Source organism: Condylura cristata, unplaced genomic scaffold, assembly GCF_000260355.1.
Source record: "Condylura cristata isolate star-nosed mole 26May11 unplaced genomic scaffold, ConCri1.0 scaffold00034, whole genome shotgun sequence".
Classification (NCBI taxonomy): domain Eukaryota; kingdom Metazoa; phylum Chordata; class Mammalia; order Eulipotyphla; family Talpidae; genus Condylura; species Condylura cristata.
In genome coordinates, this window is record NW_004567135.1 from 2,844,882 (window position 1) to 2,859,221 (window position 14,340).

General features: G+C 48.1%; 2 protein-coding genes across 3 annotated transcripts in view; both read left to right on the plus strand.

Annotated features, from left to right (window-relative positions):
* PRIM1 (primase, DNA, polypeptide 1 (49kDa)) overlaps positions 1 to 7,513 on the plus strand; it is a 15,535-nt gene extending 8,022 nt beyond the window's left edge. Inside the window, exons 5-11 of the mRNA XM_004692432.2 lie at positions 614 to 723; positions 1,654 to 1,745; positions 2,346 to 2,487; positions 3,089 to 3,158; positions 3,893 to 3,981; positions 5,336 to 5,434; positions 6,699 to 7,513. Of these exons, the coding sequence (XP_004692489.1) occupies positions 614 to 723; positions 1,654 to 1,745; positions 2,346 to 2,487; positions 3,089 to 3,158; positions 3,893 to 3,981; positions 5,336 to 5,434; positions 6,699 to 6,718 (622 nt within the window). The 3' untranslated portion in view covers positions 6,719 to 7,513. The remainder of the gene's footprint in view (positions 1 to 613; positions 724 to 1,653; positions 1,746 to 2,345; positions 2,488 to 3,088; positions 3,159 to 3,892; positions 3,982 to 5,335; positions 5,435 to 6,698) is intronic.
* A 2,189-nt stretch (positions 7,514 to 9,702) lies between these two features.
* NACA (nascent polypeptide-associated complex alpha subunit) overlaps positions 9,703 to 14,340 on the plus strand; it is a 10,546-nt gene continuing 5,908 nt past the window's right edge. The window contains exons 1-2 of one of the 2 annotated variants that reach the window (XM_004692622.2): positions 9,703 to 9,860; positions 10,418 to 10,489. In XM_004692622.2, coding sequence (XP_004692679.1) covers positions 10,420 to 10,489 — 70 coding nt within the window. In that variant the 5' untranslated portion in view covers positions 9,703 to 9,860; positions 10,418 to 10,419. Of the gene's footprint in view, positions 9,861 to 10,109; positions 10,129 to 10,417; positions 10,490 to 14,340 lie in introns of those variants that run through there. The other variant, XM_012732572.1, reaches the window with a different exon arrangement.

Below are 14,340 nucleotides of genomic sequence, written 5' to 3' on the forward strand. Positions count from 1 at the left end.
ACTCAGTTCCACAGTACACAAGATTCAGCTGCTATCCCAGTCTGCTGGCTCCCAACTCATAAAAACTCACTCTTTCCATTGAACTGAGCACTGCTAGGAGTGAATGTCTGGATTTTGCCACTTACTGTGGCCTTGATAAAATATCCGAGTCCCCTTCCTATCTCTGTGTGATGAGAAGGACATGTGCCCATCTCCAGAGTTGTGCAGAGATTAAATACAATAGCAGCTATCAAGTCTGTGTCCAGATTGCTGAGCGATAGAGTTGATTCGATGTTGAAAGAAGCAGTTCAGAGAAAGACCCACGTTCTAGAATTGACACGCTGCTGTCTTGTGCTGGCTTTGTGCTTTCCACCCTTGTGCCCTATCATGACGCTGTTATCTTTTGAAGTTAGGCACTTAAGAAGTAAATATCTCTTGTATTCTAAGAATTCTCGTCCCACCTAGAATAGTGTCTCAAGTATCTCTCCTAACCCTAACTTTGACAGTTTTATTATTCGCCTTTACCTAACTAAAACCTAAAAATTCAGTGAAGTGCGAGGCTTCGAGCGGCAGCAAAAGCTGTGGTATGTGTGTTGCTGACAGTGTTGGGACTATGTTATTGTTATTTCTACAGAAAATCCGTAGACATAATAAAAAAATACTTCGAAAAATATGCCTTGATTGATCAAGATATTCTTGAAAATAAAGCAAGCTGGGATAAGATTTTAGCCCTTGTTCCTGAAAATATCCTTTCCCAAGCCCATTTCTGTGTGAGCAGCTTGTACTGAGACTGTCGGTAGAACATGAGCATAACATCATAGTGTTTTTATACAATCTTTGTTACATAAAACATCTGTGCTTCTAAATTTTTGTATTTCCTCTCTAATACAGTAAGAAGGTCATTTCAAGATGTATTTATTTCTGCATACAGAACTGGGGTGTGGGCCAGAGGTGCAGGAATGGTGAAAACATTCCCCACCAGAGTCAGAGTGGGGAGCAGGCTGATTGAACACGGTACACTGCTGAGGGGAGCAGCGGACGGGTCACAAGAGGTCTGCCGCACCATGGGTGTCACGTCCCTGGCCGGGAATCAAACTCATCCTGAAGTAGTTTTAGCTTTGTAATGCTGTGCTTTAACCTGCTCTGCCACCAGGGCAGGCTGATCCTTCTAGAATTCATGGCTATTTAAAGAATCAAAACATATATAGACCAGAGGAAACTTTTCCTTTAAAATGTGTCATTTTGGGGCCCTCCCTGGAGGGCACCGGGTTAAATGAAGCATAGCACAATGAAGCTATCCGAAGCCACTGCAGCATGAGTTGGATCCCTGTCCAGGGAGTGACCCACATGGTGTGGCAGACCTCTAATGTCTCACCAGCTGCTCCCCTCAGCAGTGTACCTATCAGTCAGCCTGTTCTGCTCTCTAGTGAATCCTCTCACCCACCACCCACATTGCTGGCCTACACCACAGCTCTTGTAAACATAAATAATTTTTTTTAAAGTGCCAATTGGGTGTTCTTTCTGTCTTAGAGGGGAATTATTTAAGAATATGTATTTAATATTTTAGAAAATATAACCGTTTTCTCATACACTTTCTATATCCTTGTGGTTATTACTGAAAGTAAATTGTTGCTCATGTGCCCTAAATAAATGTGTTCCTTAATGACCTCTTACCAATTCATGAAGAACTTCTGTGTGGCTTTCAAAAGCATCACAATTCACTTCAACGTTGGGAGCATTTAAAGAAAACAGCCAGCAAATGCCAGGTATATTCCATTAAAATCTATATTACAAATATAATCAATTCTTTTTTTCCCCCTCACATTTTAAAAAGAACAGGTTTTGTTGGTTTTTTTTAAAGATGTATTTATTTATGCATACAGAACTGGGGTATAAGCTAGATGTGCAGAGGGGTAAGAGGCTTCACCACAGACAGTGGGGAGCAGAACAGGCAGATCAACAAAGTACACTGCTGAGGGGAGCAGTGGGTGGGTCAGGAGAGGTTTGCTGCACCCTGTGGGTCACCTCCAGGGCAGGGTTGAACTCACTGACGTGGCTGCGGCCAGCCTGCAGTGCTACATTCCACCCATTGCACCACCAGGGAGGGCCTTTAAAAAGAACAGGTTAGGAAAAGGAGGTCGGAGAGCTGGAGAGCTGCTGCTTTTAAACGGAAGTTGTTCATGGAAATTGTGAGGAAAAAAACACCTGCATAGACACGGGCTAGCAGTCTTGAACAAGAACTGCACTAATTCAGTTCTTAATTAAATTCTGGTTTTTCCTTAGTCAAAGATTGTCGAAGATTAATTTTGAACCACCTTTAATGAAACCTCAAAAATTCCTACTGACCCCCATGCATCTGCTTTCAGAATAACAGCAAAAATGAAAAGTGTGGACCATGGCTTGAGTTGGAGGTAATGCTGCAATACTGTTTTCCACGGCTGGATGTCAACGTTAGTAAAGGGATCAATCACTTACTGAAGAGCCCATTTAGTGTTCACCCAAAAACAGGTACTATGTAAAGAAAGTAAGGGAAATGGAAAAATGAAAATTAGTTTTTGTTCTAACATTTTAGGAATAGGGAGTGAAAATAAAAGTAGGCAAGGACAGTGGGTTAACAGCAGACAGTTTCACACCTGTCTCTGGTGTTTTAAGAGATTTTTTTTTTTTTAAGATTTATTGTGCATACAGAACTGGGGGACAGGCCAGAGGCTCAGGGGCGGCGAGAGGCTTCACCAGAGACAGAGTGGGGAGCAGAACAGGCAGATCGACGAAGTACACTGCTGAGGGGAGCAGCGGGCGGGTCAGGAGAGGTCTGCCGCGCCCTGTGGTCACCTCCGGGGCAGGCGGGAATCGAACTCATGCAGAAGCGGCTTTAGATTCTTAGTGCTGTGCTTTAACCCGCTGTGCCACCAGGGAGGGCCTGTTTTAAGAGATTTTAAGAGGGAAAGTTAATATAAAAGCACTTTTAATTTGTATTTTTAAACATTGTTCTTAGCAGATTATCTTTTTCATATCCTTAAATTAACATTTTAACCAAAAATAACTCATAGGAGATTGTCTTTGTGATTCCTATCCCACATCATCAGTTTGTAAATTTTGATTCTTACAGGTCGTATTTCTGTGCCTATTGATTTACAGAAAGTGGAACAGTTTGACCCATTCACTGTTCCCACCATAAGGTATGTTCCAGATCATTCGAGATATTTGTTTGTAATTGTTGTTCTGAATTTGAGGTAGGTTGGATTAGATTCCAGAGAGGCAGCTACCCTGAGATGATACGATGTTGTTCTAGTAGGGTTCCCCAGAACTCAGTTCCACAGTACACAAGATTCAGCTGCTAGTATGCAAGAGAAAGATTAATAAACTTGGGAAATGCTTACCTAAACAGATTTTCTTTACTGCAAGATTTCCCAGTCTCATATGCTGATGTGCATGGAAAAATTGAAGATTATGAGTTTTAAAATATCCCAAATTTGGTATCACTTCTCAGCCTTTTGGGGCTAAGATAAAGTGTAAAATAGCCCAAATTTGGACTTGCCTGGTGGCCTAGGGGATAAGTCTCAGTGCTACCACTAAGAAGAGCCACTGCAACATCACCTAAAATCAGTCCCCAGCCAGGGAGCTGCCCCACAGGGTGCAGCAGATCTCTCCTGTCTCCCCACTACTCCTCTCAGCAGTGAACTTCATCAGTCTGCCTGTTCTGCCCCCAACTCTAACTGGTGAATCCTGTCACCACCCCTGTACCTCTGGCCTGTACCCCAGTTCTGTATTCATAAATAAATCTTTAAAATAAATAAAATATCCCAAATTTAGTGGAACGCAATTTTTTTCACAGAAAATCTTGTGGTAGTCATACATTAGGTAATAATGATTGCAAACCAACTTTAAAATCCCCTTATTCTATTACTTGTAGCTCTATCTGTCATGAATTGGGTGTCATTTCTGCTAATGAAGAGGAAAAAGAGGACAAAGCTGAATCTGATGTCAAACATAGAATCAGAGGTAGGTTAATATGTCAGTCTTACTTGAACATGGCTATTTATATAGATACCTTCTGCACTGCAAGAATTAATACTCCTCAGATTCAGCCTCCAGTGGACCAGTGTTTATCCTGAATCCAGCTCAGTAATAGATGATGTTATGGTAATGTTTCTGTCCTTTGTTCATGAATTGCATAAATGATACCATTGAATCAAATTTGAGTTGAAAAGTACTTTGTAAGCCTCCCTGTGGCACAAGGGGTTGGATCTCAGCACTATGAAGCTATCACCAGCCACTGCAGCATGAGTCAGTCCCCGGCCAGGGAGGGACCCCCTCTGGGCGCAGCAGACCTCTCCTGTCTCCCCGCTGCTCCCCTCAGCAGTGTGTTTCATTTAGCCACCTGTTTAGCTTCCCACTCTGTCTCTAGGGAATCCTCTCATACACATGCCCCTTCTCCCCCTACACCTCTGGCCTACACCCCAGCTCTTGTATGCATAAATAAATGAAATAAATCTTAAAAAAAAAATACCCTGAACAACACGTTGTTTCAAGTATTCATAAATACACTAGTATCCATCGATCAGTCAGGGATGCTTAATAAGTGGCAGGAGATTGGACTAGTGCTATTTAAGTTTATTATAACTGGTTTCTATGATTTTACTCCTTGCCCTTTTTCATATCAGTGCCATTTGCGTCTTTCCTTTTACTTGCCAAATCCTGGAAGTTCTCCACTCTCTAACTCTATTCAGTTATATCTGTTCTGAGACCCAGTTTATACCTCCCTCAATCAACATTGATTGATCAGTTCTTTGGACTCATAATTATTCATATACCTGTACTTTAATTATACATTGTTTTCTACATATAGGACTTGTTTTTCAAATTCATTTAAGAACTTCTTGATAAAAAGTAGTATGGCTATACTTTTTTAGAATTTGGCATAGTACTTAATAGTAGGCAGTTAGTAAACATTTATTTAAATAATTAATTTAGGTGCCTGTTCTGTGTTCCACAGTGATGAAATAAATATACTGACCTAGATCCAAGAATCTTACAATCTTGAATTAAAGTTTCAAGGTACTACCAGGTTAATCCCAAACTAAACTATTTCCTTGGTATATGTTTAGTTATTGTAAGAAAATACATATATAAAAATTTAGAACAAAATCAAAATATGCTTTTACAACTATCATGGTTCAGGTTATTGGGAAACTTAGATAATTGAACCTAATATTGGAAAGCTTAGATAATTGAACCTAATATTTCTATTAGACAGCACTGTTCTAGAGAATTCATCTAAGAAACTTACGGTTATACGTTCATGTTATTCTTGCTGCCAAAATGATAATTATAATACATGATTTTCATAATTTAGATTATAAGAAGACCAGTCTAGCTCCTTATGTAAAAGTTTTTGAACAGTTTCTTGAAAACCTGGATAAATCCCGAAAAGGAGAACTTCTCAAGAAGAGTGGTAAGACTGTATACCTGTCCCTTCATCTGTTTATGTGTTAATATGGACAGTTTAAACCATCCAGCTAGTGAGCAATTTTTTTAGAGCTCTAGTCTTTGCCCTTCCCCCGATGTTATTGAATTATCTTACTAGCCTCATTGTTTTGAAAACTGAGGTCTCTTAATTCCTTTCAACACAAATTCCTTGAACACCTCTATGTGCCAGGTTCGATGAGGGAAACAAAGATGAATTCCATACTTCCTTGCTCTGGTAGAAAATGAGGAAGTACAAGATGCTAAGAAAGAAATCTGATAGAGAATCTGAAGAGATTTCTGTAAGAAGGGTAGTGTTTGAACTCCTTTCAGTGAGCTGCCATACTAACTCTGAGCCACAGTGCCAAAGTACCACACCTTGAGGTTTGCTTGGCATTTCCACACGCAAAGACTGGATGAGATGAGGCTACAGGAGTGGGAAAGGAAGCGGGTTATTCATTCTTGAAGGACCAGGAGGAGCAGAGACATAGAAACAGAAAAGCATCAGGTCACTTTGGCGGCCATTGAGTAACACAGCTCGTCTGGAAAAGCTGTGTCAGGAAGTGGTGGAAGCAGCAGGCTGAAGCCACAGGAGATAGGCCTTTAGTTTTAATCTAAAAGTTTGGGGTTCAGTAGAGACAGGAAAGCTATTAACAGTTTTTGAGGAGGTGCCCTATATAAAGATAAATCTGGCCACAGATTTACAGTCCAAGAGGCCAACCGGCTTATTACATTAGGACAGGAACACTAAAGATTTCAGTGGGCGCAGACACTGGAGCCATCCTAGAAACTTGATGATGATTTAGAAATGAAGATAAGAAACGCATAGAAGCCAGAAAGTTTCAAGGAGATTATCAAGTGTCAAATGCATTAGGAACTGATAAAATACTGTTGGATACAGGACTGGTGGAGGTAATTAAGACGATAGCAATGTCAAAGGAAGACTTCTTTGAATAAGAGAGACCCACAGAGCATATGGGTGGAGCCAAGGAAAAAAGTCTGCAGTGGATATTCATCAGATTACTAGATATCTGAAAAACTTGTAATGCAACAGAAGAGAAACTCCCCTCTTTTTTTTTTTTGGATAATATGTGTGATAGTTAAGAGTAGTGGGGCCTCCCTGGTGGTGCAAGGGGCTGAAAGTATTTCACATTTGTGATGTGAATTTAATGGGAGAAATAAGCAAATCAGAATGTGAAAACAAATGTTTTCTTTCCTCTACAGTCGTTTGATAAAAGTCTGTTCTATTTTAGATTTACAAAAAGACTTCTGAAGACAAAAACTCTCCTCAAACCAAAGTGGATCTCTTCCATCTTCAAGAATCAAGTACTTTAAGACCATTTAATACATATAGCAGACACATGTATGTGTCTTAATATTCAAAGTAAAATGTCCTTTTCTTGAAAAATAATTAGGGTGAAAAGACTGCTGAGACCAAGCTTTCTGGAAAGAGGACTAAAGAGAGGAATAAGTGATTTCAGACAAATTGTAAAAATTAATATTATAGATATTTCTGACTTCTGGTACAAAGATTCAGTTCTACCAGTTGCCATATATAGAAGTAAATGAGCTCACTGGATACATCCTATTTCTGAGTGAATATTCTAGGCGAATGAGAGCTTTCTCTTTTAAGTCTTGGTCACTTGAGTTGTTTTATCTAGAGTGTGTTCAGTAATTCACTTCCTAATTTTCTTACTGATATTTTTATTGGTCAGGCCACGCCTCACTCACCACCCGTTTTTAAAACTCATTTAAACTGGGCGTCTAAAGCCACCAAAAATTAATAACCTCCATCTAGTTCCTGCATCCAACATGAGACAGAGTGGGGAGCAGAGCAGGCAGATCTACCAGTGCACTGCTAAGGGGAGTAGAATGTGGGGAGGAGTAGTTACAGCTATTACAATTTCAGCTCCTAAATTCTTCCCCCACAGAACAACTGGATTAATCTGCCATTAAAAAGCAATTTAGAAGGGCCTCTTTGGTGGCAGGGGTGAAACTCTGTAGCCACCAAAACATGAGTTCAGTCTCTGGCCAGGGAGTGACCCCCAGGATCAGCAGACCTATCCTGTCTCCCAGCTGCTCCCTCAGCAGTGTGTTTCAGTCCATCTGCCTGAAAGGGTGGGGAACATCCCACCCTGTCTCTGCTGAAACCTCTCACTCCAGCCCCACCCCACTCCCACCTTCCCCCACACACATCTCTGGCCTATACCACAGATCTTGTATGCAATAATAAATAAATCTTTAAAAAGAAAAAAAAGCAACTTAGAAAAAAGTAACCAACTCCAACATAAAAACCTGTTGTGGAGACAACAGGTCTTGTCAAGACACTTAGACTTGTATATATCTCGATATTTTTAAGGTTCATTTCTTCCATATTTGATTTTGTGTGACAGATTCTGAAGGTTTATCTTTCTTTTGCTGGCTTTTACAACCAAACAAAACTTTTCTGGTTTACATTTTGTCTTCTATAAACATGAGAAGCTGGTGCTTTTCATAACTTGTGAGAGTTTTCCCTTTGTATTTCCTTTACCATTGTTTATAGCCTTGAAGTCTTTTATCTTTTGGCTTATACTGCAGACACTGTGTAAAGCAGTCAACCCACTGAAATGCCTTACATTTCTTTCTTTTCTAATTTTTTAAGAAAAAATATTAAAGATTATTGTATAAAATCCCTTGTTGTTTGAGCTTGTTTACTGTACATTGTTCATTCTTCAGATCTGGAAAATAGTGGGTCAGCACAAGATAGCTTAGACTCATTAGTCCAACTTAAGGGTGCAAAGATTGGAATGGTAGCAACAAGAGATGGTGTAACCTTCCAGTAACTTCATAAATGTCTAGCATCTCAATTGTCTTAACACTTTACCATTGAATATGCTATGTTCATTTAACACAGTAAATAGTCCTTGAAAATAGCAAAAACCTGCTCAAAGAGGACTCACTTCCCTATTCTTTGATTTGCCAATTCACATAGAAGAATTACAGAAACAATCCAGTCATGTGTGATTATAAGGGGGGAATATCTTACTTTGTCAAATCATTAAGGAGAGAAGTTATTGGCCTTGATGAGAAATGGGAATGGTCAAAATAAATGTAGTTTATTTACCTAAGGGGATAATTGGCTTTTGCTGGGTTTTTTTTTTTTTTTGCTTGTTTTTTGTTTTTTTGGTTAATTGTTTTACAGCTGTGAAACAATTCACAACACTCCATGTTGGCCTTTTATTTTTTAAGATCTATTTTACTTATTTGTGTGTACAAGAACTGGAGTGTAGTAGGCCAGAGGGTGCAGGGGATGAGCGGATTCACCAGAGACAGTGGGGAGCAGAACAGGCAGCCAAGGACAGACCATGCTGTAGTGGCAGGTGGTAGCTTGATAGGACGGAGACTACCCGGTGCCCGCAGAGAGGAGAGGCCCTGACCTTTTCTATTGAAGGCCAGGCTTCAGGTCCATGTTCTTAATTACAATGTCATCTCTCCTGTCTGAAGAGAATTTCAGAATTTCTCACTCCTGGTAAACACCATTATTTTTTATTCCCAGTTCACCATCCTAATCCTCATTTCACCATAGTACAGGTCAAAAATTTTAGAAGCTTTCATAATATGTGAAGTGTTCACGGCTTCCCTTAAAAGCAGCCACAACTGCCTGAAAGCCGCTGGGTCAAATAGTGTTAGGTAGGTGATCCGGGTAGCAGTGGTTTAGTCCTTTGGTAGAGCTCAGTGTGGGGGGGTCTCGACCTCGCATTAGCACACCGCTGATTTCCATAGTCAAGAATCCTGAGTAAAGCCTGGGTTCTCAACATGGTGTCCTGGAGCCCTGGCGTGAAACAGCAAGGTGAAGGCTCTCCAAGTGCTCTGATGGCAGGCCCAGGGACTGTCGCCTGCGTTCCTCAGGCTGCAGGAGCGACTCTCCGCCATGAAACCCTTTCAAAGTTGGGCTACATTATGCATCCAAACGCAACAGGCTCAGCGCAGTCGCTGCTCCCTCCGCGGGTGTGACCAACCGGGGCCTTCCCTATTATTTCACGCCCTCTTGTCTCCCGCATTTGCGAAAGGGAAATCGCTATCACATCGCTGTGGCCACTTTGCTCACCGGAGGGCGAAAGAAGGTGCCCCTCTCAACATTTTCTCTTCGGGTATTAAAACGGCCTCGACTCGAGCCGGGAGGGGGCTATCTGCGGATAGCTGCGAGCACGCTGGCCAGGCCCGCGCGCGGGGCCCGCATTCCTACCCTTATTTAGACTGGCCCGCCCCGCAGGAACTGCCCGACCGGCCCCTCGTCAGAGGAAGTGACTCCGGCCGCTCCTGACCCGGAATCGAACCCTGGCCCCGCCCCCCGCCAGGCTTCTCCCTGCCACAGGCGTGGGTCACGCTCTCGTTCGCTCTCTCCGCCGCCATCTTGGTTCCGCGTTCCCCTCACAGTAAGTGTCGTCTTCGCCACCGCTCTCTATCCGCGCCCATCTGCCTATTTGACGCGCTGAGACGCCCGGGGACTGAGCGCCAAGGACAGCCGGGGGCCCTGTGGGACCGTCGGCCTCTGCTCGGCCCTGAGGAGGCGGCCTCGGGGCTCCCGGACAAAATGGGCTCTGCACTTGGCGTCCTGGCCACGGAGCAGGAGGGCGGCGGGCCGGGCCCGGAGCCCCGCGCCAGGGGTCGGGGAGCCGCTGTGGCGGAGGGGACGGAAGCGGGGTGCGTCTGTTGTTGGGGGCGGCTCCGCTAGGGGCCGGGGGAGGTGTCGGGGTCACAGCCTTGGAGTCCTCCCACCGCTGTGATTGTGACAAGCGGGTGGCGACGCGGGCCCCGGCGGCCGCTGCCCTTGGCGGGGCTCGTCCGGGCCGCAGGCGCTGGGGAGACGCGGAACTCGGCCGTTCGGGGGTGGGGGCGACACCCGCTTTTCTCACAAGCGCCCCCCAGAATCCCCAAGCGCGCGGCGCGTGCGGCAGAACCTCGCGGCCACTCGGCCTCTCTCTCCCTCCAGAAATGCCCGGCGAAGCCACGGAGACGGTGCCTGCCACCGAGCAGGAGCTGCCGCAGCCCCAGGCCGAGACAGGTGGGTTCTGTGGCCACGGCCCGGGGGGCGGGGAGGGGGCCGGCCTGGCGCCGAAGCCGCGGGACGCTGCTGCTCCACCTGTCGCCGCGGCGGCCGGAGCGCGGCCGGGCTGAGTCGCCCCGAGCCCGGCTTCTGACGCGCGCCTGCTTTTAGCCGCTGAGGGATTAGTGCAGCTGCCGCAGAAGCGGGGAGGCCGAGCCGGGGCGCGCGGCCTCCCATCTGTCAGTGCCTCAGGCCTCTCGGCAGCTCGATTTCGTGGCTGGAGGCCGAGCTTAGGCGCGTTGCAACAGCCTCGCTCCCTGCCATGCGGAGGCTTGACCCGCTTTCCAGAAAATGACTGGTGGGGCCGCTGCCGCTTCTGAGGTAGGAGCCTCAAGAATCGCAGCATAGCAGCAGCGAAGGCGGGCTCAGGTGGCGCGTGGGGGTCGCGCGTGGGAGCTGGTCCCGGCCGGCTCTCGGCGGCGACTGTGGCCTTTTCCCGCCACTCGGGCACGCTGCCTTGCCTTACAGCCGTGCAGAGTGTTGTCCGTGTCCAGAGTGGCGTCCCTGCCCGACTGGCGGGTGGGCGCCCAGCGCTCGTCCCTCCAGCACAGCCAGCGGCTGGCGGCCTCATGTCCGTCCCTCCCCTGTGACTAGCCGGCTCCTGACGCCCGAAGGCCTCAGCAGTCTGCAGGTTGCTGTCTGGCGGGCTGGCATTAGGGTTGGGGTTCGGGGTAGTGACCTGAGCGCAGGGGGCGGCCGTGTTAGCATTTAATGCTCCTTATGCGGTGCTGAAGTTTGTGCCTGGGGAAGAGCTGGGTTATTGGGAGAGCCCGTCCTAAAACTCGCCCTCGGACTGGTCCTGACCTCGTGGAGGCCGAGCGTGCACAGACTTCTCCCTCTCCCCCCCTCAGCTCTGGCTTCCCATCTTCCCACCACTGCTACCTTGTTTCAGGTTTCAGTGGGCCGGGAGGGCTGTGCAGTCCTGCAGTTATGTTGCCTGGTGGGGGTCGTGGAAGGGGGGGCTGTTTCCCCCCTGAAGTCGGTCCTTTGTTTTGGTGGAACTTGGGAAAGGAGGGAGGCGGAGGCAGGACGGGTGTGCCCTTGCTGGACCGGCTGAGGTGTGCTTGGGGGGGGTGGCTGTCGCCTTTGTCTGATGGGGGGGGCTTCTCAGATTGAACAGCCATGTTTCCTGAGGCATGTGGCACCAAGTTGGGCTGCGTCACTCACCTTTGTTTTTTCCTTCCCTTCCCTTCCTCATTCCCTCTCTTGCTTTCCCCTCCAGCTGTGCTCCCTGTGTCCTCGGCCTTGAGTGTCACTGCTGCCTTGGGGCAGCCTGAAGCTACCCTCGCCCCCTCGCCCTCCCCGCTGCTGCCACCCCATCAGTGCCCCCTAGCCACCCCTAGCCAGCCTTCCCCATTCCTCTCTCCTGCTCCTATTGCCTCAGCGACCTCTTTTGAAAGACCTTTTCCCCAGTCTTCCTCTGAGACAGCCATGCCTTTGGGGGCTGCCCCCGACACCCCAGTTTTCCTGCCAAACCTAATAGGGCCTCCCATCTCCCCAGCTGCGTTAGCTCTGGCCTCTCCCATGATGACTCCAACACTGAAAGGTGCCCATTCCCCCTCAGCTCCCTTGGCTCTGATGGCATTGGCTCCCCGCCCAGTTCAGAAGAGCTCTGCTTTTCCTCCTCACTCTCTCAGCTCACCTCCAGTTGCTGCAGCTAACCTGGGGTCAGTGAAATCTCTGTCAGTTCCCACTGCTCCCTCAGAACCAAAGCCCTCTCCTGTTGAAGTCTCCTCTCAGGTAGATCCTAGTCCAAAAGGTACTCCCGTCCCTCTGGGTGTGGTCGGCGCTGTTCCTTCCCATTTTGTGGCTCCTGTGGCCTCTGTTCAATCTGGAATATCCTGTTTTCAGACACCAACCACCACGCCTCTTGCTGTCACTTCCCCTCAGGTCAAAGGCACCCCTACTTCCTCAGCTCTGACCTCCCCACAGAATCTTTTAAGCCTCAGTATACCTGCTGCCCCATCTCTTTCAAGTCAGTCTAATCCTGTGACTCCCAGCATCCCTCCAGCTTTTCTCACTTCTCCGAGCTCTCGTTCTGCAACTTTACATCAGAGTTCTCTTGGTTCTTTTGTCCAGTCTTGTCAAGCAGGCCCCAGTGCCCTGTCAGATCCTATAGGGAACACTGTTTCTGCAGCTCATTCTTCCATGGGGGCCCCTGGAGCCTCTTACTCTTCTCAGAGATCTGTAATTCCTCCCTTCTCTTCTAGAAACGTGGCTGCTACTGCAGCGGGGGCTCCAGCTTCCCCTCTGGCTCTGTCTGTTGACAAAGGCTCCTCTGCTCTCACTGGCGTAGCCACCTACAGGCCTTCTGTCTCTTTGGATGCAGCTAGCTCTCCCTCATTATCTTCAGCCTCTCTCATCAAAGGTTCTCCTAACACCACTCAGAAGTCGTTGGTGGCCCAAATTCCAGCTTCTTCAGCTAGTCCTGGCCTGGCAGAAATTCCTGTTTCTTCTGTTACCGCCCCACTTGTGATGACTAACCCCTCCGCTGCGGCTACTTGTGTCCCTCCTCCAGTCCCATCAGGTCGCAGAAACAGTGAGGACGCCACTTCTCATGCCGCCTCACTCTTGGCACCTGTGACTGCCAAGGAGCGACCTGCTCCTCAAATGACAGCTACTCTGGGGCTGTCAGTCCCTCCTCTGCCATGCCCCGAGGGCTCTAGAAATCTCCCCGCTTCAGTGTCGGTAAAGCTGCCAGCCCAGAAAGACGTACCTGCGTCTCCTATAGGCGCCCCTGTCTCACCCACCCCGGCAGGAGTCCCTACCAAGAGAGAACCTACTTCACTACCACTAGCCCCGGTGACCCCTAAAAGTCCCTCCTTCCCCCAAAACACACCCTCATCTCTGGAGATCTCGCCTCCTGAAGCCATGTTAATAAGGAAAGGCCCTGTAGAGACACTCCCTGTAGCTAAGCCAGCCAGCGCTGTTCCCGCTCCTGTAGGTGTTAACGCCCCGACAGATCCCTGTGCAAGCCTGGGCCCCGCCACCCCTGTTCCTAAGGGCGCCCTTGAAAGTGCTGCCCCTGCTGGGGCTGCCTCTGCGGCTGCCAGGCATGCTTCCACTCCTGCCGCCCCAGCCAGCGCTCTTCTAGAAGAAGCTGTCTCTGTCACTCCCACAGGCCTCCTGGCTGGAGAGCGTACTTCTACGGGTCCAGCTTTACCTTTGATTCCTCCCACCTCGGAAAGTAGCCTTATGGCCTCCTCACCCCAGAGCGTTTCTGCCTCTCCAGCTGCTGCTCCTCAGGGAGCAAAGGAAAGCCCTGGTATTTGTCATACTCCAGGCCTGGCACCTGTGGCTGCCTCTCCTGAGCGGCACTCAGTTGAGGACAGTGGTGCGCCCGCCAAAGGCACGCACTTAGCTGACGCTCCATCTCCCTCAGGAAACAGTGCGTCTCCTCAGTCTAAAAGACCTCGGGCCAAGAAGGCTTCGACTACTGCTGCTGGAGCTCTTGCTCCTGCTTCTACACGTTTGCCTGCTGGCCCTGATCCGCTCGCTGGAGCTCTCTCATCCCCTGCTTCTCCAGTGGAGACTTCCAGTCTTTCTTCTCAAGTCTCTAAAGGATCACCAGCCAAGAAGCAGTCTCCCACTCCTTCCCCGAAAGGGGCCCCCAGTACCGCAGCCGCTGCTCCTCCCTCTCCCAAAGGGACCCCAGCGGCCTCATCCCCCAGAGGTGCCCCTGCTCCCCCACCTCCCAAAGGGCTCCCGGTTGCCCCATCCCCCAAAGGGGCCTCTGATCCTTCAGCTGCCACTCCTCCCTCTCCCAAAGGGACCCCAGCTGCCCCGGCCCCCAAAGGGGTCTCCGATCC